Source organism: Crassostrea angulata, chromosome 9, assembly GCF_025612915.1.
Source record: "Crassostrea angulata isolate pt1a10 chromosome 9, ASM2561291v2, whole genome shotgun sequence".
NCBI classification, from domain to species: domain Eukaryota; kingdom Metazoa; phylum Mollusca; class Bivalvia; order Ostreida; family Ostreidae; genus Magallana; species Magallana angulata.
The window spans coordinates 24,740,373-24,766,844 of NC_069119.1; the positions used below are offsets into that span (position 1 = coordinate 24,740,373).

Consider the following 26,472-nt stretch of genomic DNA (forward strand, 5'->3'; position numbering starts at 1 on the left):
ACTGTGACTTATTAGGTTTGTTACTGACTGACTACAGGAATATATTTGGTTGATCAATGTCATAGATGGCAATGCAGTCACTTGCTGTGTTAAAACTAACGAAAGTGTGGAATTTTAGTCCGAGGGAAAAGAAACAAAACGTTATTTGCTTACGTCCAAGTCTATGCATGTAATAAAAGTCATGCACTTGTCATGAATAATTGGTATAATGAGAATAACAAGTAAAAGAAAAAGAAGTCTAGCCGCAAGATAAGATATCAATGTGTGATAAACAGTCAAGTGCTAGATTCTGCCGAGTGATTGGCTTCTGTGCTTAAAATTTGATTTGGTTAACTATCTTGATACTTACACGTACAACATTCTGACCGCGGTGTACAAATTCAAAAAAGTAATCTATCAATATATACGTGTTTCAGGCACTTGCTGTTTATTCTAATTGTGTAATCTGAATGTCCTTTAAAAAAAAAAAATTTGACTGAAATGAGAGATATAAATTGTGTTGCCAAAAATATATTTTTGAAAATCATATTATAACAATAAGTAAAATATTACTGTTAAACATTCATATACACTTTGGTATATTCACCAACACAAGTGTTAACGTTTGACAAAATTATTAAAAAAAAAAAAAAAATCAAATGAATCCTAGAAAAAAAATACTGCTTTAACCCACATCTGTGTTTGGATATATCTTTCTTAAATACGAAAAACTGCGTATACGGTAAATCTTTATTGTTGATCAATACGTTTTCATAGAAAAACAACAACAAATTCTTTTAACATTAAATGATCATTCTTGGAACTCGACTAATTTTTACTTCATAGACGAAAAAAGTCAAGGTGTGACAAATACAGCAAGTTTTGTTTTATTCAAGCTGACATATATTCACAAACATACATTATTTTCCTATAAATCTGACTAATAATTGTTACACTTATCGTTACACACTCTTTATATAAGTTCAAAATCCTATCAAGTTGCCTCTCATTCGTGTATTTTAATAACCCGAACACTGTGACTTGTGCGCGTATATTTGTTAAAGCGTGTTTTAAAAAATGACAATCACTGCTCTAGTAATGAAAATCAAAAAATCAAGGCTAACCTATTTCTAAAAAGAATGGTAACCAGCTCTGTTCTTACACTGCAATACACTTAATGCTTTTTTTTAGTCAATGCGGGTTTAATAAATATCATACTAATATTAATCAACGTGATAAAAACCAGCAATAATTGTTTAATTAGATGCGATTTGTTACAAATTGATATAAACATATAAAATTAAATGTTAAATACCATCTTACAACTAATTAAATTTATTTAGTTTTGTACCTTCAGGTAAAAGTCAATGTTACAGTAGCACCAAACAGAGTGAAATACGCGAAATTTCCTTGATTAAGAGTAATGTTATAACCAATTTTAAGAATTTTTAAAAAGTAAAATATCTATCATCCTGTACAAAGCATATGTGCAGTGTTATTACTAAGAATAGGATTAATAATTGTTGTAGAGCAAGAAGAAGAATGAAAGTACTGAAGTACTGACGGGAGTTGATTTTATCGATTATTATTCATTTTAAAATCAACGATATGTTACTTTGCTTGGCAAGTAGTTGATAATCTGTCTTTGAATTACGCACATTTAAATAATATGAATTCTCGGACTTTTCCGACAAGAATTTTGAGAAAAACCCCGTATGAATCTTGCTGTGTAATGATTAAAGATAGTATTGATTACATCAAACTATGTATAAGTAATCGAAATATTAAAAAAATGTATGGATTCAAGAATCATGAACTCTAGTCTCGTTCAACCAGATGCTCGGCTATCTCCGTTAATCTCCAACAGACAAGAATGTTCACCAGGTCACGTGATAGCTTGATGACGCGACCTCTTAATATAGAATGAATCTCTGCTTGTCGGAGATTTACGGAGACAGCCGATGGTTGAAGGAGACTTTATTGAACCCTGGCGTATGAATACATACGATTGCAAAAAATATCTAAATTGTTCGTACTATTTAACACCTGACTATTTTCAAGGTATTCATAAATAAGTTTCTTAAAAACCAATGCTTCAAGATACATGACATCGAATGTATCGATTATTTTCAAGAACTAAATTTTGTCAGCGGTGATGATTTGTGCTTAGGTCCAAACACTGTTTCACTTTCGGTTTGCCAGAGTAACTGCATAGGAGAGTTGATTAAAATCAACTCCCAAAAATCAATATAAACTAAATTAAACTGTGTCAGATCCTGAATCCCACAATCTTTAGCTAAGAAATCTAGTCGCCATTTTGTGTCCTGAAAAGATTTAAGTAATAGTTGCCACAACATAGATAGTTTGCCAATCAACCTAAATAATCCACGTTTACATGTACCTATACGAAACAGGTAGCTTCCACAAATCACACCAACTAGATTGGGACAATGACGCTCCCGTTATGACAAAGACAGGAATATTTTCTAAATATTTTAAGGACTCCATTCTTTTTAACATTTTAATATTCAGATATGTTACAAGCTTATTAGATGTGGAGTATGTTATATGTAGACGTTTTTGAAATAATTTCCATTTGTATTTTTAACGCAAAAGAAGACATCCTCAATAAAAAAAAATATTGTCTACATGTACACACACTAGATTTTATCTGCTATTTTCTGCCAAAATGTGCATTTGAATATCTCATAAATATCACATCGGATACTATATGCTTTATACATTCATATGTATACATTCACTGCAAATTACAGCTTTACATGTATATTTACATTCTCTTAGTGTGTTACCCTCTTTTACCTTATGGTAATTCCTACACGCATTAAGAGACAAAAATCTACCCTAGCCAAAGGACAACCTAGCTGTTGGCGTTGGAATATAGACATTCTTCTATTTTCAAACAGTTATTCATGCATTCTTTTGCTTTTAAAATGTCAACATCAAATCAAGTAACTATAATAGATAATTTTTACATCGTTCATTGCATTGGTATGTTCTTTATTCATGACTATTTTAAAATCAGTTACCTGGAAACCTAGGTTTGATTTGTTTTTGTCTTTTTTTGTTTTGTTTTGTTTTCGGTTTTTTAGGGGGAGGGGGTGTGTTTTTTATTACCTGTTATTTTTTTACTGTACATTCAAACTGAGTGAATTGATTTTATCAGTAATTTCATGCTACAGATTTTCGAAAGTGAGGAATTGACTTTTGCTGCTTGTTTTGCATTTATGTTAAGTATACATGCAATTTATATGCCTGCAATATTTTTTACACCCAATTAAACATGTCTGTCAACACTTATGTATTTACTTTGATCATCTTACACAATGTCTTAAACCGATACAGTTATTACGTGTATCGCAATTAGATGATTATTAGTTAATCAATATTTAAATTGTAAACAAGAATGTACTTTAAATGAATAGTTTTAGGTTAACTGGAAAGTTTCTAATAGTATAATGACACAGAATATTTTATAAAAGTTTCAAACTAATTTGTTTTATATCGTACCCTTAAAAATAGGTTTTAATTGTGTTTTGTTTGGTTAGAACTATGGAAATATTGAATAGTTCCATAGTATATAAATTTGAACTTCACATGGACAGACAAGAGACACCAGACAACATGAAACTCTTTTTATTAATTTGTTTTCTTGCCTTTTCTGAAAAACTCGCAATGTGTTTTTCATCCACAGCAGGACACACATTTCGCTATGTGCAATCGGGCAACACAACATCAAATTCGTGCATTCTCGACGAGTTTCCGATAAATAATCAGAAAGTTTCCGCTCGGTTACAATGTGTTATGCCTTGTACTGCTCTTTCACAGTGTGTTGGGTTTGATATCATAGAAAGCATATCAAAAACGTGCCGTCTTCTGCGTGGATTTACCGCTCTTATAGCATCTCACACGGCATCAGAAGCCGTCAGATATGAGAAGGTTTATGTGCTCAAATTTATGTTCTTGTTTATTATTTAATTTTGATGGCTATTCATATTGTTTTTCAGATTTGAATTCAGGGGGTTTTTTTTGTTTTATTTTAGTTCACTGAAATCAGTATTGGTAAGATCTTTAAAAACTGTTTTACTTTTATTTCATTATATTCAAATTTGTCAATCTTAAAAATGCTTGTTGTTTAGAAAATAAGTTAATTGTGATGTATGGTATTGCCTAATCAAATCGTGTTTCATTTTTTTAATTTGATTGTGAATTGCCGTACCGCATTTGACACTCCCTAAAAACTAAAAATTAAAAGGCTTAGTGTAAAATTTGTTAAAGTGTATAAATGAGTAAAAAATATAATTAAAATTTGGAAAAAAATACAACTGTTTCAAACAAAGACCGACGTTTGAAATAGTGTTATAGCCTTGTGTAAGTAATCTCAGGATGTTCAAGTATTTTTCCTGGGATCTTTTTTCTTTAAATGTCAGCAAGGAAGGAAGAGTTCTATAATTAAATGAAGTAGGTTTTAAAAAACAAAGCTCTGTCAACTGAGCTTAACAGATAAAAATGTAGTTACATGTAGTGCTAGTAGGAGCGTGGCAGTGTATATGCATACTATCAATTTATTCTCCTTTTACTTTTAAGATGTTAATCTCTTAAAGACCTCACACATTTCAAATTTCTATAGATGTTTTATTTTGGTTTATTTCAAAAGTAACAAATTATATTTATGGTAGAAACGTCCACAAGTAGGCACGAACTCGATACCATTCGGTTTAAAAGACTAAAGCTCTGTCAACCTAGCTTAATTAAAGGTAAACCCACTAGCTAGGACTACAATTCAAGCGATTCTAACGTGGACGTGGACGTAGTAAACCTGTTATTAACACTATCACACATTTAAGATATCATAAATAAATTTACAATAAAGGCTGGTAGATTAAGGCAACTCAAAGTTTGATGATCTTAGAAACTATAGTCATTATTAAAATTGCATTTTGTAGACAAAAACAATTCCATCTATAAAAACAATTGAATATGTTCACTTAGGAATTATATTTATGCAATGGAGTCGAGTTCCTATTTGAAATTGCCTTGCCATGGCATAATGTGACAGTTAAAAATAGAATACGATTTCACCTAAACTAATAAACAAAAAGTGTAACACTCCCGCGGGGTTCATTACAACGTATGATACCATAATTTGACCAGTATTTAGTTTATGTTTACTACATTGTTACTATATTTCTATTCGCATAAAAAAGTCATAATCTACCAAAAACTCACTCAACTCTCTCAACTTTTTCAATTTCATCAAAGATACTATGTAATTTCCATTTATGCCATCGAAACAAATGGTTTCTAACAGGACTCTTCAAGCATTCTAGATCATGTCCTTCTTATGTTTGCAAAATTCATATTTTAGAATATGTGGGGTTGTGTTATATTTTTCCATTTTTATACACACTGGCAGAGGAAAAGCCGGTCGAACCATATAAATACCCTTCTGCTTAATTTATTACAATTCCGGATGAAACAAAATATTCATTCTCGTATTATTCTGAATATGTCCTAAATAACATGCACTCTTCTTAATCTTTGGTATCCTTGTTTACACTTCTCTCGGCAATGATCTTATCTACATGTATAAAACATACTGGTTACGTCAGCAATGAATATAAATATACATATTACAGAGAATTTGGAGATATGTTCCTTGAGAAGACTTTCCAGTAAATATTTTTGCCTGTAGCATTTATTATAATATGGGCAAAATATCAGCTTTAAAAAGACAGGTTTCTGTAGTAAATATATAAATAAAATGCTGTTTATTCTGACGTATTGTTGATCGGGGGAATTTTTAGTCAATTCACCGCTGAAAGTTGGCATACCATAGCCGCGAACGTTTCCAATTTTCCCCAAATTAAGATACTGCAAAGATTTCTTTTTAAATTTTTCTTTGTAGGCACAGATTCTTATTGCTCTGTAAAATTGGCAAATGGGCAACGCATTTCTACCTTATGTAATCAGGGAAATCATCAATGGATGGTTAGTCAATCTCATTCTCTCTCTCTCTCTCTCTCTCTCTCTCTCTCTCTCTCTCTCTCTCTCTCTCTCTGAATGTAAGTGCAGACTCTTTTGCCCGACTTTAAAAAAAATACATGATTTATGAATTGTTAAATTTGATTATTTTTTATTTTTTATAAAAACAGCTCATTCAGAGACGGATTGATGGATCCGAGAATTTTTGGAGAAATTGGATGGAATATGAAAACGGCTTTGGATCTCATGACTCGGAGTTCTGGTTAGGTACGATATTTGTTAGAAAACAAATACTGTGAACATATTTACGCGTCGGGGAAATTTTCGCAGTAACTTAAAACCGTGTAGAATACAATGTGCGTATGACAAAAAAAGACTTAAGAGTGGTAAATCAAGCATCTACGTATATAATACCCAAGCGTATTGTTAGCATGTTTAACATCCAGCGTTTTTGTGTCTGTCATTTTATATATTTCTTAAAGGAATTGATATGTTTATTTTAAGGTAACCAAAACATCCATGAATTAACAAATGATGGGTATACGTATCTTAGAATCGAAATGGTGGACCAGGACTGTGTTTGGAAATATGCAGAGTATTCAACATTTTATGTTGAATCTGACAGCTTTAAATATAGACTAAACGTAACTGGTTATTCTGGAGATGCAGGTACGTATTCTTTTATTTTATGCAAATGAAAATAAAATCAGAATTTGTTCTTTTAGATATCAAAATATTCAGATTTTTAAATGCTTTGTTTTCCAGTTTTCAAAAGTAAACAGTGTTACATGTACCACATGAAGAACACAATATTATAGTTGCTTGCATTTAAGCATTTTAATAGATATTTTATATTTTTTTCTCGATATGATCACATCATACTAATAACAGTTTTTTGTTAATATAATGAGTGTGTTGCCCCAAAAGTGCATGTCAAACTGTTTTATAACTCTGTAATTATTACGAAGCGAAATTATTTCGACAAAACAGAGTAGTAGAAACGTGTTGGCAGTTTCTGTCAAGGCTTTATTATTTATTGTACAAAAATGAATCAACAAGAAAACATATTGACGCAAGCGTCAAATTGGCCGCCAAACAGGATTATTGTATGAATCATCATTGGCTGTTTACATAAAAAACACACCACAAAGAAGAAATTAACGAGTTTGTAATACTAACTTTGATTGTTACTGTAAGCATTTCTAACGGTAATTGTTTGACCACTGCCATATTATGAAGTAATGGCGAACACATTTATTTGTACATTATTCACATACATAAGTTAAACCCATCATTATTCTCTTGAAGATTATGTATTTCAAACCCCCTTTTTTGTTGCATTGTTTTGAATTAAAACTTAATGCATTAGTTTATATAATTTCAAAGGACTATATAATAAGATAGAAATGTCTTATTTTAAAGGTAAATGTAAGATAATGCTTATGCGGTTGAGACTACACAATTTTAAAGGTAAAAAATAAGCCGGATGGTTTTTCCCTAAATGAAATTATAAATCTTATCTACACTAAGTTTATGAAGATAATCATGGTTATTTAATTGTATGAGGTTCTCAAAAGAATTAAAAATAAATCAGGTAAGCACAAATCTTCAGGTCATTTCAAATTTTCAGGTTTTTCATATGTTTGCGTAAATAATTGATATGGATGTCATTTCATGATATTGTCCTACCATATTTCACATGGAAATATAATAAATACACACACAAAGTCATTTTATTTGACGCAGAATATAGAAATTCAAATATATCATTTATATAAAATTTCACGTCATTCTGGTCTTTAGTGTTTCAGGTCATTAGTATGTCCCGTATACTGATCCCGACACATTGTATTCAAAAGAAAGAAAAACTCCTAAATTTTCCGAATATATCATAGTCTCGGTTAAAACGCGCCTAACTCGACAGTCTCCTTTACATTTACGAGTATGACAAAACATATGTAACATTTTTTAAAGGCATACAACATATTTTTACATGAAAATGTACTTTTGGTTCATTAAAATAAGCTTAATATTCATTTTATTAAAAAAGGCTATCCTGCAGAAATGCAGTTACAATAACTTAATGTATATCAAATAACGGACCCCCTTCTTGCAGCCCGTAATGATATCGATAAATTGATACATATATATAGATATATATATATATATATATATATATATATATATATATATATATATATATATATATATATATATATATATAAATATATATATATATATATATATATATATATATATATATATATATATATATATATATATATATATATATATATATATATATATAACAATGATTAAGTAATTGATAATGTTTATAAGTCAATGATTAGGTTTATAAGTAAATAATAAGGTTTTTAAGTCAATGATATTGTTTATAAGACAATGATAAATGGTATTGAACTGACGTTTTTTATAATAAATGATTTTACCCGGAAAAAAACATAATATGACAATGACAATGATAAATGGCAATAAACTACATCTACTTTTCAAGAGTATATGGTTAAGCAAATTTAATGAAAATGGCAGGAGCCAATATAACTATACGTAGACCCTTGACTAAAGTAAAATGTGCAGCGGGACTCATTTCAAAATGCGGATCCATGCATTCCATTGATCAGCTTGCTGATAGAAGGAAGGCACCCGTCACAAGCCAATAATTTTTGTATAAACCAAGACGAAATTACTGGGAATCAACACTAAGCTAACACTAATATTTTAGGTAATACGCACATTATCGAGAACTATAGCAGGTGATGTTCTGAATAATGACTTTATACAAACCAGCCAGCATAATATTCAAAAATATGAATTGTCCAATGTCGGATAAATAACAGGGTTCCATCACTGTACAGTTTCGGCAAGCAACAACCAAAATCTGGGTAATGAATGAATTAACCCCCCCCCCCCCCCGCCTCTTCACATGATGAAGGTTCATGGTGAGTATTGATAGGTTTTCTGCAGCAATGAATATGAATTTCCATAGTAATTTCTTGGTAAAATCTGCGACCAAATATTTTTGCATGTTGGAAAATGAGATTGCATGTTGGAGATGGTAAGTTTCATAAATTTTTAAAGTCGACGCAAAGGCATCGAGGCAATACTATCTCCACCATAATGCACTACTTTTACGCCTGGTTGACCAAACATGCTGACCATGTTATGCAGATAGGGTTCAAGGGCTTCCCAGATCATGCCTCCTTTGCCGAACCATCTGACAAATTGTAAGGCTTGAGGTTGAGGTGGTGGTTACCGTAGTTCACGATGGCATGTTCGGATGCATTACGTATCATGGAACTTCCAAAATGAATATCTGAAAAACCTATCACTAGAGTTAATCTGTAAATGAGTAATTGAATAATATGTAATCAAATGCGAATGTTCGAGTACATTGCGTTCGATTACCCTCTACCTTTAACTTTCTTTTCCAGTCTACCAGTAGAATACATATGAGTGGCGCAACCGATGCAGAATGAACGGGACTTAAATGTGGAGGTAACTTAACTTAAGAATTTAATGCTTTGGGTAAAACTGACGAACCTTGCATATTGGTATGATGTGAGGGGTTTTGAATTGAAAGGCAAAATAGAAGGCCTTGAAGAAATGGTCTAATTGCAAAATATTGCGAAATTGACTGAAATTTGATGTGTCTGCATTGTTCAAAGTCAATAGGAATTGTAGAGCCCGCGAAGTGTTGATCAGTTATGGAACTGCGTATTGTAACGGTTATTACGGATTCCGAAATGGAAATATCACCAAGGGAAAGAGGAGTGGATTTTTTGCTTGTAAAAGTAAACTCGCTGACTGGTTATAAGGAGAAAAAGGCTAACTGAAATGCAGATGAAAACAATACGACTTCGTTTGAATTTGTGTATACATGTGGTTATAAGGACGTTATCTGACTTAACAGAGGAAGAGTTATAGGGGAGCAGATATCCTTAAATGGATTTAATCTATGCAACCATTCAAAAAAAAATTCTAAACAATAAATGCTTTAGTGGTGTATTGCTTACCTTGAATTAGCAACTATTAACTGATTGCACTCAAATAACACCTTACGGTAGAATGAGAGCATGAGTTTGCAGAAAGGTAAGCTATACAATTAATAATTTGATAAAGCAGAGATGGCCATAGCGCGGGGAGCGAGTATTTACTTCTTAAAGAGCAACATGAATCCAGTCCTTTCTGATAAGTTAAGGCTGCATTGTGCGAGACAGCAGCGGATACGCCATGTTCTAGATGAGGCCTAAGCGGGTCAGTACCGCAGGAGGGGTATGGATATCCTCTCATGTGGGTATTTATACTTTAAAAAATGAGCACAAGAGGCCTAATCAAGGACATAACCTTTTCAGACTTACTTGACTTGGAGTTGACAATGGGGACTAAGGCCATGTTGTCGGTATTTATCAATAATTTTTTGGGCTGCTAATTGTTCCGACCATAACCATTTTGCTACAAGGATAGGTATAGTTCTAAGTAGGAAATGTCTTAGCGCAACTCTAGGGTCCATATCTCAAGTCAAACTAAAAAGTCCAATGAATGTTAAAAAATGCGCATCCACCACAAGAGCCGCAACTGTCGGTGAAAAGTAATAAAGTTTCGTTGTTGGAACAAATTGATAATGGAAATGGAGTTTTATAATAAAAAATGGTTAGGAGATATAACCACATTCTGTTTCATGGAATGTGTGATTTTTATGAATGGGTGAGGCTTTTAATACCTATTGTTGCATTGAAGAATCTACTGCCGGAGAGTGCTTTTCCAAAAATAAAAAAATAAAAAAAATTAGAGAACATACAAGAGACTGCATTTTCTCTCAATGTTACCTTTTTGCATTTAGTACGTAAGGTAAGGTTTTCTTGAAGTTTAATAGATTTGTCATCAGGTATAATATCGTATAATTTATTGTGGTGATACCTAGGCCAGGGAACGTCAACTTTGTACAGGGACATTGAGTTTTGTTGTGGTTAATAAATACGCCTTATTGTTGACGTTTGTTTACAACTTGTACGCTTGTGACTTTTGTTCACCTATAAATAAGAAATCGTCAAGATTAGGAATAGTGTTATCATTGCCCACTCTTCTAGAAACCAGCCAATTGGGAAAAATAGAAAATTGTTCAAACGTTGACCAAGCGAATGCGCAACCAAATGGCAAACATTTATCAAAATAGTATTTTCCATCAATAAACAGGCCCAACAAACAGAAGTCTGATGGATAGATGGGAATAAGTCGGAGGGCACTGGACAAATCCATTTTGCAAAGTTAATAGGCCTTACCATGAGACAATATTATTTATATTGCTTGATCGTATGAAGAATACTAAACGTAACATAATTCATGCTCAATATTGGTGTTGAACACCATTTCTAACGAATGCTGACAGATTTGTTATAAGCCTCCAACCACCGTCTTTCCTTGGTAGCACGTCTACTGGGTTACACCTTATATTAGCCATAGGCGGATTTAAAAATGGACCTGACATTCGCCCCAGTTGAACTTTTTCTGAATAATACTTAGGAATTGGGATTTATGGGAAACTGCTGATTATAAGTGTTTGCGTATTAATGGTATTTTTAATCCCGTAAAATTCAGCTCAAACCCTTTTTAAAACACATTAAGCAAAAAGGTTGCAATATTTTTACAAGTAAAATTCACCAGGCATTTCTTAAATTGTGAATTTTAATTAATTGAGTTATGGTTTAGGTCCCATATATCTCTATCCAGGGTGAAGTGGCTTGAATCTCGGTCTGACGGGATTTAGAGCGGAATTACGTTGTGGACGTGAGTTGAATTGCAAGTTTGGCTGTGTAATATCGGTCTGAAGGGGTCTTAGCCTGCAAAAAAAATGAAGGTGAGTTTTGCTGCGGTTTATGCAAGAATGTTGATATAAACACGAGCACTTTGTGCAAGAGTCCCTGAATTTATAATCGTAACTTTTCAAAGTGGAAGGAGGCTGAGTGGTCATTGGTGCTTGTGAGGAGATATTTAACAAGCAAAGATCAGCATCGATTGAGCTCCAGTGAGTGGACGTATACTTGGACATTTTTAATCTGAATTCCCTGTCATTCTCAATCCAGTTTGAAGAAGGTCTGCGATTGGCACCAACGTATCATTTGCATGTTGTTTAGAATGCCCTAGGCGTCATTTGGATACTTTGTGAGGTAGATACTGGCGATTATTAAGAATGCACCGGTCCATGATTGAATTGAAGTGATTTTGTTTTGATTGGGATTCGGTTAAAGAACCAACTGACCTTGAACTATAGCAATTCTTTGTTTATTCCCCGAATCAATATCAGATTGCACGACTTTAATCAAGTCGATGTACTGTTTTTCCCATATTTTGTCCTTAGTTGTTTGCGGAATATGAAGGCAATATTATCGGATACGCTTACAAGGCAAGTAGAGTTGTTGGTAAGATGTGGGAATGACTGAGGACTAGTGGGGATAGACAGCATTAAACTACGTTGGACAGCTATTGGTAGATTAGATAAGCGATCAGGTATGCTAACGCAGCATACCTGACGGGGATGGAGATGCGTCGCGTTGATTCGCAGGTGGGTTGGATATAGATGACCCAGAAGCAGAAATTGTTGGAATCCCACAGGCAGGAACATGTGCAGAACCTTAGGCAACACTAGAGGGCGAGGATTGAAACTACATTGGCTGCATGATCAAATGAAAGCGCGGATCCTTAGGCAACCGCATGACGAGAGCTAGAGCAACATTTCTGGGCCCTGTTTGCATCACTGTCACAGCACTGGCTGTGGCAACACTGGGCGTTGATACTGTTGCGTTGTTGAAAGTAAGCCGGGTACCACGCGCTTTGAACGGGCGGACATATGGCGACGTGGACTTGCGTTTAGCTCTCAACATGATGTCTTAAGGGGTAAAAAAACCGGAAAATTAAATATTTTCCACGTACGTGTAACTGTTAATTTAAGTTATTTATATCATTCATACATTTTTAATATATGATAAATTATCGATAAATATGGATGTTTGGTAGAGAAAATGTCATTAAGTAAATTAGCGATAATTTAATTGACCATATGCACGACTGAAATTACAAAAATAAAAATTAGACCCTTATTAAGCAGATATTACATATAGATTTTTTATAAAATTTTCTTTATAAGTAAGGCAACTAAAGATACGCAAAATGAAAATATAAGAAAAAGTAATTTGAATTTAGAAGTTTCACTTAACTTACGCTTCCGATGATGATTCCGGTAGATTAGATAAGCGATCAGATTATGCGTTTTATCCCGGCCAGTGTCAGCAGCAAAAAGAGGTTGAAACGCGGATTATTTGCGCATGTTCTCTTCAACATTTCCTAATCTGGACAATAGGGGTTTACACGGGATATTACAAGGGTCCTAACTTCCTGGGCTGGCTTACTCTGTCTCCATAAACGGACTTAACACATAGTGATTAGAGTGTAATTAAATAAATAAATTAAAAAGTATACTTGCTCGGTACGTATTTTTATTCATCACATATGAATATGCTTAACATCAAAGTTTGACAGACATCTAATCGTGTTGTGTTTAGCAATTCACACCCCGATATGATACGCTAGGCATGACTTAAAGTGTGATCAGGTCAGAAAAGTTTTTTTAAGTCATTGACCATATTGATATTGAGGATGTGTGTTGAAATTTTTTAAATATACAGATATAAGTAGCCCGGTATAATTTAGAGTTTTTGAGTGTTATGAACCGTCCATCCACCCATAATCCTCAAAATAGAATGTTGAAGAATAATCACATCTTTATATTTGATTGTAAACACACACATAAATGATAGTTAACAAACTCATTGATGCTGATAAACAAGCATGACATTTTTTTTGTATTCAGTCGTAATTTATGAAAACGATATGAGGACTTTGGGATACAAGTGTTGCTTCAAATTTTTATTTCGTTTTGTGATAAAATGTGGAAGCTTACATGTTCGTTATAATATTACCGTAGTTGGGACATGATTTGAAATGAAAAAAAATGATATGATTTTTAATCTTTTTATTGTTAAACCGTATTCCAGGAGACAGTATGTGGAAGCATGACGGAATGTACTTCACCACATACGACAACGACAACGATAATTGGGGGGGGGGGGGGAACTGTGCAACAACATATCATGGAGCGTGGTGGTATAACGCATGTCACTGGGCAAATCTTAACGGGGAATATGGGAACACTAAATTTGGCGAAGGGGTCAATTGGAATTCCTGGAACGGTGTCTTTTACTCCATGAAGGAAGTTAGAATGATGGTTCGAAAATCTTAGGGATGCAACCTATTAAGAACTCATCAAACAAGGATCGTTCATATATTTTAAAAACAAATATGCTTGAAAATATTCAGTTTTTCCTACATGTCTATTCATTTGTGCATTCAATGAATTGAAGAATGATAAATGTAATAAAGCATGTGTTAAACTAAGCTTTTCTTTAAAACAACGAGTTTGTAGTATAATAAGAGTCGAATTTAGTTTTACTTCTGTATGTTGAGTTAAAGTTAAACATCATCTTCGCTAGCCAAGGGTTTCTGATCCGCACCGCTTCTCACGAACGTTCGTGAGAAGCGGTGCGGATCAGAAAACCTTGGCTAGCGAAGATGGTTAAACATTAAAAATAACTTTTATAAGCATCCAAAAGTTGCACCCCACCGAACGGAAACCTGCAGCTTTTACGCACCCATCACAAAATATTGGTATGCATGAAGATATTTAACCCGTTTCTCCTTTAATATGGATAGCATTATTTAACTTGTGACAAACTTTACGTCAAACAGGTTCTCCAATCCATTGAATGCTTCACAAAGCATGATGGTCTACAACGTGTTTACTTTTCAACACGTACACGTGGTTTGTGGCTGTTTTATACACAAAGTATAATTGCTTGCCGGCCAATTCGTACAACTTGGTTTTTACTTTAGAAGGTATAAAAGGAAAGATTACGTACCGTAGACTTTGTTCCATGCTCACATTGAAAAATACTATTGTTTCAATTTATCAATCGATGCCTCAAAATCGATCAGTACATGTATCAATAGACTGGCATGCATACGTATACAAGAACAAGCACATTTTGATAAGGAAAAACTCAATAATTGTTTATTTGTGACTTAATTTTTGAAAACCATTAATAAATGCAGATAATTGTACATTTTTTAACATACGTAAATAGCCACGATAGTAGAAATGAACAAATATACAAATACATGTACAGATGTACAAACTATGGATCATGTAGTATTTGTACACTAAGTATTCTGATGAGTGTCCCTGAAGAAAATATCAAAATTCTACTAATGTTGTCCCAAACCTGGGGCATCACGTGATAAACGTACTCAATGCTTCAAATATGATAGGACGTACCTCTCTTTTGAACTTTGACAATGGGGTATTTAAATAGGTTTGATATAAGGCCTCATAGGCAATATTTTTCAAATGTTAGCATAGAAATAAAAGATCAGACATGGTTTCTCTATTTATTTCATTGATTCTGAAAAATAATTGAAAATGAGCTTTCAAAGAACAATTCAAAATGATATATATTTTCAATACTCTTTGTATACACTGAAACTTGTAGTAGCCCACAATGCCTTGCAACTCATTCACCTGATTGGTATGTCAATAAACGTAAACATATAGCTAATTTTGTATACAAATTTATGCCGACATCACAAAATCTAATGGTCTCGACCTGTTTTAACTAACAGTTACAGATAAACAAAGATGCTCATAAAATACATTAACTTTTTTTGAAATACATACTTTGTATAGTTTTTAACATATCAATTCTGATTTAAAGATACTAATCTTTAAACATTTATTCGCTTTTCATTTAATTAAGGTAGCACGAACACCCCTGAAATTATTTATTTGAAATATTTTCTCAAATACAGAAAAATATAACTAAATATTATTTAAAAACTAATTTCAATCCATTATATTAACAAAAAATATATAAATTATACCAGTTAATTACTCAAAGCTGACATAAATTGAGCTACAACGTATTTTGATAATTTTGAAACATACGGTTATATGGTGTTCATATGATTTTTGTGCAATTTAACCTTATATCATTTAAAAATGCGTAACTTGTGTTGTTTTCAAAGTAAAGACTTGCAATTTGGATACAACAACCACCAGTGTTTAGACTTTATGTCAAACAAATTTCAAGGTCATATCAACAGGTCAAATATTATGACACCATCTAGGATTTTTATTAATTTTTACTTCCGTCAAATAAACTTAAACCTTAATCAATCTTAAACAAATGATTACATTTTCTTTATTTTTACAGTAGTATTTGATTAGTAAAATAACTCCTTGTGTAACTGATTTGCTGTCATATAGTGAATTTGACTTTAACGTCCTTACTGAGCTCTGTGTCTAGTGTGACGAATCAGGTCGTACCAATTAAAGAAAATAGGGAAGTACAGGGTATTTCCATGGTAATAGTCTGCTCCCCCTTGGAAGTAAAGATGGAATGTGCCGAGGCTAGAGAGTGAGGTAACTGCAGCCAGACTGAGAAGATCTCTAGGAGCATAGAGTAAGTAAAGGCTACATAATAGGGCGGAATAGGTCTTATTAGATGAAAGGCTACAAAAGGCTGAATAAGCCTTATAGTATAGGTTGCACCAGTTGATAAACCACCGTAGCTTTGACACTTGGCAATAAAGGCTGAATAAGCCTGTACACCAGTGTCAAAGGGAGCTGGGGAAATCAACTGGTTAGAGACCTCAAGTCAGTAGCCTGAACCCTTGGTTATGCCAATTGTCTGGGGACATTGGTAAAGGGGTAGTTTTGTAGCCTGAGCTAGTGGTCGGGGACATTGGGTAAGTATAACAAGGGGAAACTTGTGGTTGATTTGGGCTTAGATAAATCCCTGTGAAATTAATATTTGATTAAGTGCCAATCGTCGTAAATATCTTGATTAAGTAAATTTATTAAAGTAATCAACGTATATATATTGATTCAGTTCGTTTTTAGCCTGAAAGACAACAGGCCAATTTATAATAAAATGCTCTGCAGAATCCCGCGTGTAACCGGGTACGTGTCCAAATAAATAAAAGCAACCGCTCGGCTGGACACACGTTACACTAGGAAACAAATTAGAAGTAAAGAGATATGAATAAAATACAAAAAATATGTATAAAACCGAACATCGTACTACATGTAGCATCATCAATTCCCAACAAAGTTAAAATGCATTGACATAAAGTTGCGGCCATTTGATGATATTCTTCATTCGGTTTTCTCACCCGGGTCGCTTTGACTAAAATCGTACTTTTGTTACCAGTTGAATTGAGAGCAAAGTCTTAAGTCGATAAAAAATCTGAATCAAATACTATCCAGTGAACTTCCTTTGTTAGACCCATGGAATCACAGCTTTTTCTTGTACAATAGTTTTTTTTAAGTAAAGTGTATTTTGAAATTTGATTGTAAAGTAGTAATATATTTCTTTTCGTTTCAATATAAAATTTTTAAAAATTGGTTTGTACATTTGAGGTTCGATCCCGGTGCCTTTGGGTTTGGGTGCCGCACTCAGGCTGTCTTGACTATTCGGTGTTCCATTTGTATCGCGTTTTCATATAAGTAGCGGTTACCTTAGGAGTTAATGTTATAGCTGGGAACTATTTTCTTGGAAGGAGTTATACGGTTCTTGTGGTATTTAGACCCAGTACCCAGGCTCTATTGCCATTCGACAACTTAGCTACGACCACTTAGTCGCAAAATATTTATATGATTATGAACTTGAAATAATTTATGTTCGGCTGAGCGAAGCAAAAAAGAACATAATTGTGGGATAACTTTAACAGTCGACCTACCGTAGCCGCGTTCAATAATCAATAATACTCAAAACGTCATGCAAATTTCGTATGAAGTTACATGTATAAAGATTTATTTTTTGGTTTAAATTCTAATTACCAATAGTGCTGCTGGTGATAAGGTCCACTTACAACCGTAAAAAGGGCGCGTTCTTACTAACAATATGTCCTCGCACGTGTTCTAGCTTGTGACCAGCATCATCTTTGCGTGGGATCGGTTTAGTGAAATAAAACCTGTACGTCGTCCGAACTAATAATAGTGGTTGAATGCAATACGCCAATCTTTACAAAGTCAGTTAATTTAAAGGGTTTTTTCTCACGATTCTGACTCTTAATTTTCTTTACTTTTAACTTTAATATATGTACAAAGAAGTTTTTACGACCCTTTATACGCAAAAGATCAATTTTTACCCTTTACCACATGCATGTGAATGTGTAATTGAAAGGTACACATGCATGCAGTTATTCATTCACCAAAGGCATAATACACGAAATACTTTTTGATTCGGTTTTTTATTTCATGCTATATTTTGAATTGCTAATAGCAAACATAGGGAACAAAATAGTTTTTGGACCATTCATTTATATTTCCGATACAAAATATGGTCTATTTGCATTGGAAACCTTAAAATTATTTAATATAATTTAAATAATCATAACAATATTCATAGCTTCATGAAAATTTGGAAAGTTATTTAAGTGTTTTATTTTTTACCAAGTATTTTGATTCCAGCAATTGTTATGCTACATTCTCTGGTTTTTGATAAATGTAACACCTCCTGGCCTCTTGGTAGAACTTTGTCCTCAAATTTACCATTACACCTTTACGAGTAAATGAAAAGTTGTAAAACATATTGCCAGGGAGTGACCATGGGATTTGTACGTTGGATTCAAATTTAACAGGTTGTGAAAAGCAAAGTCTCAACCAAGTTTCGAACCCAAGGCCTCTGGCATACCGTGCCAGTGCTCTAACCATCAAGCAAATAAGAACCGGTATTTTGACAGACAGCCACCCACCTGTTTACCTGGTGACATAATAAGTGTCGCATTGTGTTGAAAAATAAAGAAATACAGTGGAAAGTGGAAACAAACTTTTAGATTTTTTTTGGAAAAGAATTTTTACATATCTATTTTCTGCCAGCGATCTCTTAAAAATCAAAGTATTTTTCTTTGTAAAAAGTAATTACTTTTTAAAAAATGTTTCGACCATATCAATTGTGTTTACCAAACGACCAAAACATCTGACATGGTCAGATGAATTCTCAGTGTGTTCTTTAGATATCTTAAATATATACTTGTTGAAAATTTTTTTTCGCTTACATGATTTTGGAATTTACTCCTATATTCTAAACCTATCATCCGCAGAAATGCAGTTATCGATGGTTTATAATTGATTATTGTGATTAAACAAGATTACAAGTGATGGGAATTTAAAAGGAACTACCAAACATACTATACAGTTAAACAAACTTAAATTGATCTGCAAGATTTCGTATTTCAACGGTACCCCGTATATCACTTAAAATTGGGCATACTCTACTCACATCACCTTGCGTATGCACTGCGTAAACACAAGCTTTTACATTTTTTATTTACGGTGTATGATACATGTATTCACTAAAATTTATATTGTTAAGAAGTTTTGGTATTGGTATAAATGCATTTAAAATTAATTTTTGAAAGTTTTTGAGCAAATATTTTTATAAAAACTTGGTCAAATGGTATATACTTAAATAATAAACATAAGTTTTATTTTAAATTCCATCTTCGTCATTTTGTTGTCACATGTACGTGGATCCTAGTCATGCCAAAATAAACTTGAGCAATAATAAGGATATTTTTGTGAACAGTTGTTATATTCAAATTTAATTCAAATGTTGATTTTAACAAAAACCCAGATCTTTGAAACACATCTTAGGTGCTTTTGATGTCTTATGTCCAATGTTACTTTGTGTACCTTTGGACAGGATGCTCATTCTTCGAAGTATCAATAGATAATATAGCGAATAAATATTCGATCCATGCAGGCGTTTGTAGTTTGCGTTTTTGTTTAAGCTTCCTTTGATAAACAATCAAAATCCCGAAGACAAAAGACCTGAATAAATATTAGTTCATTACTTGATCAACGTAAAAACATTAAAAACTTTGTATACATAAAAAATGTTTGTTTAATCATCTAATCTTCCTTAGAGCAATATGATCAAAGAAATGAATTTGTCTGTGAACAAAACTCTGTTAGATTTTAAATGACAAATGATATAGGACGGAGGCTTCAAATGAATTTTATTTTATTTGATTATTTGATAAATGAGATACACACAATTTTTCAAACATATAAATCATAAATCTACGGAGAGGAATTTGAAACCGGCACAAAACAAAATCAATGCAATTGGCATATACACTTAGATAGGAAATTTGAAATCCGGAAAATATTAGACGGTATGCAGTTTTGTATGTTAGTCTACTTTCTTACCTTTATTGAAGTGTGTCCCTTTGTTTTCTCACGCATTACGGTCAATAATTTTGTTCGTGTACAATCTGGCGAGATTTCATCATCTGAGTGCAGTATAGACGAATTTCCTGTAGACAATTCAGCAACTTCTGCACAAATGCAATGTGGATTACTGTGCAGCTCTTCTGACCTGTGTATCGGAATGGAAATCATTGGAGAGGAGGCAAAACTATGTCGTCTTTTGTTTGGATTTGATTTTTTGAAATCATCGCATAAAACTTCAAAACAAGTTATTCGATATCAAAAGGTATCTATCTATCTATCTATCTATCTATCTATCTATCTATCTATCTATCTATCTATCTATCTATCTATCTATCTATCTATCTATCTATCTATCTATCTATCTATCTATCTATCTTATCAAATATATGATTCATATACAATTTTATAATAAAAAAGCATAAAATTTTTAACAATTTCAATAATGAGAACACAAAAGAAAACTAATATTCCAGAAGATCAGAAAAAGATATTGTACGCTATTTTGGGACAACCTTTGTACTTGTAATCCAAATGTTAATGTATTTCGGGTTTTTTTTATATCATAGTCTTTGATGTTTGCTATAGCTTACAGGAACTAATACTGGTAAAATTATTTTGCTTTAAAAAAAAAATGAATGTTGTGTGCTTAAGGTGTTTTTTTAATATTGATGGCTTGGAGAAATTCCGTGAATGTCATATGTGAAAGTTGCAACAGTTTCAATCAGCAAATAAATAAAACAGAACATATCTGAAATGCCCAAAAATATACCTGGATTATAGATGAGGCTGTTTACTCACTCCATGCTTGCCAAACAACACTATAAAATTTTACGTCGTCAAATTCAATCAGCTTTATCATTTTACAATCTACTGTAGAAACACATATTTTCGTTGGGTCAAAATTTCGTGTTTTTTTAACCAAATAAAATTCCGGTGGCATTTAATTTCGTTATATTTTTATCTCTTTGTATTCATTAATACTTTGGTTAAAAATTCGTCATGGATTTAATTTCGTTGAATTATACTGCCAACGAAAATAACGAAATTAAATCCTCAACGAATATTTCTGCTTCTACAGTATGCAGTGTTTTAATCTTTGATACGCTAACAAATATCTCTTTTTTTGCGCCTCACAAAATTTGTAAACATTATTAAAATAATTAATCTTCCTATTCGCATCGGCATTTTTAAGATAAGAAAAAATTATCATATAGCAAGCAATACGAAAAATAATGTTTCCTTCCATTTTTCTCATTTACATATACAGACTTTTTAATGATAACAACATCTATATTCTTGGTTTTTTTGTTTTTATTTATTCATTGAGAGAGAGAGAGAGAGAGAGAGAGAGAGAGAGAGAGAGGGAGAGGGAGATATCTATATACCATCCACTTGTGGGCCCCTTGATTACAGAGAGTAGATATTTCAATTCCATTTGTTAATTGTATTGTGCAATACGAGTCCCCTTCATCTTAAAAAGATTCAGAATATTGAGAGTTAGATATAACACATGAATAAAGAATTATGATATAATTAATAATTATTAAAATTGTATAAGGTTATTATTATTCACTGTTGAATTAAGGTATGTTTGTGTCGTGGAGTTCGGATTTAATCAAAACCACTCTCAAGTTTGTGGTAGTGTATAGACATTCTTTTTTTTCTTCATGAAAGTTAAGCTAAGCTAACGTACCTTAATTCAACAGTGAATAATAATAACCTTATACAATTTTAATAATTATTAATTATATCATAATTCTTTATTCATGTGTTATATCTAACTCTCAATATTCTGAATCTTTTTAAGATGAAGGGGACTCGTATTGCACAATACAATTAACAAATGGAATTGAAATATCTACTCTCTGTAATCAAGGGGCCCACAAGTGGATGGTATATAGATATCTCCCTCTCCCTCTCTCTCTCTCTCTCTCTCTCTCTCTCTCTCTCAATGAATAAATAAAAACAAAAAAACCAAGAATATAGATGTTGTTATCATTAAAAACACAATAATGTAATATTGTAAAGTTGCAAGAACGCAAGCGTAATTTTTCTCTCTTCTATATCACTAGAAACGATGTCTTTTACTCCATTTTTCTGGGGGTTTTTTTCGATGTAAAAATTAAAAAGCTCATGCAGAGACGTATCGATGGATCAGTAAATTTCACGAGAGACTGGGCGGATTATGAAAACGGTTTTGGATGCTTGGGATCCGAGTTTTGGCTTGGTATATTCATGTTATCAATTTGTAATAATGCATATCATACATCATAATGTTTTTTTGTTAATCTATGTTTCTTATTGCAATCATTTCGTGTTATTGATTCTTTAATCTACTAAAACAGTAACGAATTTACACAACCAAACACTAAAACGATCCCAAAAAGTTGACCATCGATCCTCTTTTTATCTACTTGAGGTTATCTGGTAGGGGTCTGCATTATTAGAAAATTTGGTCTAAGTCCGCTCTGGGTCTGTAATGAACTTGACTGGAACCAACCCCTTTGTTCCGCTTTACACACTAAGTTTGAAACATACACGTCTTTTATAATTGCCCGTAAGTCCAAATATTAATTACAAATATGCAGATACATCTCATTCCTTTCAATGCAATTTTAGTGTCTTCTGATGAAATCAGGGTCTGCTTTATGTGTTCCCATAGGATGTGACAAATATCTACTTAGGGTCAGCTCTATATCTACCATTGTAGACCCGGGTTTGATTTTAAAATTAACATATTTCTTATAAAAATAGTTCGACCCCAAGCTAAAAAAAATCAGTTTTATTGATTTCATTCAACTCTATCATAAATTTATAATCGAGAAGAAGCATGCTTTTTTAAATGCCTTGTCAAATAATTCATATATTTTTTTTCATATAAGAAATACAGTAATACACGGTTATAGCGAATACGCTTATAATGCATTGAAACTTACAGCGAAGTAAATTTCATTCCCCAAGACTCTATTTCATGTTGTAAACTTGACGGATATAACGAATTAAGCTTATAACGAAGTTTAATTGCCCGTACCTGGGACTTCGTTATAAGCGTGTTTTACTGTAATGTTTACGTTTAGGTAACCGGAATATCCACGAATTAACAAATGATGGCTATACGTATCTCAGAGTAGAACTGATGGACCATAACAATGTTTGGAAATACGCGGAATATTCAACATTTAATGTGGAGTCTGACAGCTTCAAATATAGACTGCATGTCAGTGGTTATTCTGGGAATGCAGGTATTTTTGTTCAGATCATTGTGAAATCAATTTATTATTGGTGACAGCGAATACCTATCGACTCTAGATTCATTTATATTCAAATCGTCATTAATTTTATACTTTTCTGTAAATTTGTCTTCAAGTTATTAAAATACTGCTTTCTGAAATTACTTGTTTACTTAATTCACTGTTTTGTACTCATTTTTGCTACCAAGCACATTTTCACTGAAATATAGATATAGTAATTTGAATTGTAAAGTGTCTCATTGGATACATGTAAGATATCCAATCTAGATCGACTGGCATCATGCAGATTAAAAAATGTTTTACATACAAAAACAGTTATCTTTTTTTCGTTTTTAGGTCATTTAATTTTTATTATGCTGTGATTATGCATATGACTGAGCAAGTTTAAAGAAAATAGGAGATTTTTTTTAGAGCTATTAGCAAGAGTTTAATTGTATCAGTCAGGCAATATAAATTTAACAATTACCAAATATATTAAATCATTCAAAAGTAAAAAAGATTACATTCATTCAAATAGATTTAATGCAGGTTTCTAAATGATTTAAAAGGGAAACAAAAATAAAACTTTTTAGTTTAACAACAAACTTTAGGCAGATGCACATTACTTATGTTTGAATAAGATTGAAACAAAGTTAAAGTTAAATGTACAAAACATTTTCAAAAAATGTTTAAATTTAAGATTTATTTACAAGTATTATTAATCATTTATATAATTAAAGATATTAAGTACTAAGACCAAACACATATTTTTGGTGTTAAGTATAATACCTGGATTTTGTTAAACTACTGTTATTTCGAAATTCACATTTTTTTGCAACTTATTCGAAAGTACAGTGTGTACATATTCCTTAGATCTTTACAATAGTATGGATAGCGTACATATTTCTAAGATCATGACAATGGTAAGGACACGATCTTGATTTGAATGTTTTTTCTTCAAACCGTTTTTTCTGTATTTTCGTTATTCTGTATTTCAGGAGACAGTTTATGGCTCCATGACGGAATGTCCTTCACTACGTACGACAATGACAATGATAATAATGTGGATCACTTTTTCGCGGAGGCTGGTGGTATCATACATGTCACACCGCAAATCCTAATGGGGAGTATGGGAACACAATAAGGTCCAAAGGGATCAATTGGTATTACTGGAAAGGTTTCTATTACTCAATGAAGGAAGTCAGAATGATGGTTCGAAAACTCTAAAGTTAAAAAATGTAGAAAATTTTTCGGTCAGTTATTGAGTTGTCTTATTCCTATTTTCTTAAAAGGTTGTTTTAGTATTTATAAAATCTGTCTTTATTTGTATAAAAGAAACGTTTTATGTAATAAAATTTGTTTTTCACGTACGTATATAAATTTTTGTTTAATGAGTTTGTAAACTGGAATAAAAGATTCAATCGCTTTCAGACTTTGCACTCTTTCCAGATAGCATACTTGAAATAATGGAAATACGATGTAAGAAAACTTATTTATAGATCTGTCAAAGTAATCATTTAATAATATATATATATATATATATATAAAGTGGGACTTCAGATACCCGGACGCCAGATATCCGGACGTTCAGTTGTCGGACGATTTTATTTGGGAACATATTTTTTATACTTTATTTTTTCTCATTTATCCGGAAATCCGCATTTCGGACCCAGACGGCCTTTTTTTTTAACCACAAAACACAGTTCAACTATCAATTTTGCTTTATTTAACCAGATGAAAAAAATATTACGGTACCCCACTCATTACTTCTGTCATTTAGTTTCACATCTTTTTTCAGGTGTTACCTGTAGACCCTCACGAGTAGCTATTATAAAATCTCTTATTTCCAATTGCCGACAATGCTTATAGTCAGACAGGATAAACAATACCTCACTACACAAGGCTTTGGTATCGTTATCTCGTGGGTTTTTTTTAAATCTCCCTTTATTTCAAAAGAAGAATGTGCAAATTTAATTTAAAAAAAAAAAACTTCAAAGTTTTACATATCTTGGTGGTTTATATATTCAAAGAAGTTATCTTAAACGGATTGTCTCATGAATGCATTGTTAGATTATTTCAAAACCGGAAGTAGACTTAGAAAACAAAATGAAAGCATGTTAACTCATCGTAAGTGCATCGGTGTAAATTTATAGTTAGAAATGTATAATTTTAACAAACAAATAAACGTTTTTGAAGAATAAAAATGAGTTTTAAAAAATAAATCATCAATTTTGTGGAAATTGGCGTGTCGTGAAGCGTACAATAAAAAATAATTAACGTAAATTAGCAGCTATCACACCAGGGACGTACATACCCTGATAAGATATATGTCCCTGATCACAGGATTTTGGCTAAATTCGGTTATTATTATAGTCCAATTAATATTTTTTCTGTTGAATTAACGATGTAAAACGGTGTTCCATAATATTGTATTAAAAAGGTGAATTTCAACAGACAACTTTAATTTGTTGCTACTGTGTATGAAACGGGAAAGAAAACAGTATTAACACTCATTAGTTTAAACTAATACATTATCATTTGTGACAACAATAGACACATTTCAGATATCCGGACACTTCACCTATCCGGACGATTTGACTTGGGAACGAAAACGTCCGGATAACTGAGGCTACACTGTAAATATAACACCGTTTTTAACATATTATTCAGATTCAAAGTTGCATATCATCAGAATATGTGTTCACATTTCAGTTTGAACCTTTTCTCTTCCTTTGATGACCCACCTGATGTTTATTATCTTTTGTTTCGCATGGCATATAGGCTGATTCTTAAAGTGTGAATCAAACATATCAATAGGATTAATACAACACACGGACCTTCACAAGAGGTAGGATCAGGTGCCATCATGATAGAAGAAAGAACACCATCTGC

General features: G+C 32.4%; 1 protein-coding gene and 1 pseudogene across 1 annotated transcript; both read left to right on the plus strand.

Annotated features, from left to right (window-relative positions):
- The first annotated feature begins 3,786 nt into the window (after positions 1-3,786).
- LOC128162102 (ficolin-1-like) lies at positions 3,787-14,372 on the plus strand. The gene is made up of 6 exons (XM_052825302.1): positions 3,787-3,936; positions 4,041-4,059; positions 5,906-5,988; positions 6,153-6,249; positions 6,487-6,651; positions 14,052-14,372. Exons 1-6 carry the CDS (start codon positions 3,802-3,804, stop codon positions 14,294-14,296), a joined length of 744 nt encoding a protein of 247 aa, XP_052681262.1. The 5' UTR covers positions 3,787-3,801; the 3' UTR covers positions 14,297-14,372.
- A 5,922-nt stretch (positions 14,373-20,294) lies between these two features.
- On the plus strand, positions 20,295-24,807 carry LOC128162222 (ficolin-1-A-like; annotated as a pseudogene).
- The last annotated feature ends 1,665 nt before the right edge of the window (positions 24,808-26,472 follow it).

What these genes read in the sequence shown, in the direction of transcription:
- LOC128162102 (XM_052825302.1), top strand. Translation starts at nt 3,802, where the DNA reads ATGCCTTGTACTGCTCTTTCACAGTGTGTTGGGTTTGATATCATAGAA. An exon ending in AGGGAAATCATCAATGGATG is followed by an intron (nt 5,989 to 6,152) that starts GTTAGTCAATCT and finishes TTATAAAAACAG; the next exon opens with CTCATTCAGAGACGGATTGA. An exon ending in TGGTTATTCTGGAGATGCAG is followed by an intron (nt 6,652 to 14,051) that starts GTACGTATTCTT and finishes ACCGTATTCCAG; the next exon opens with GAGACAGTATGTGGAAGCAT.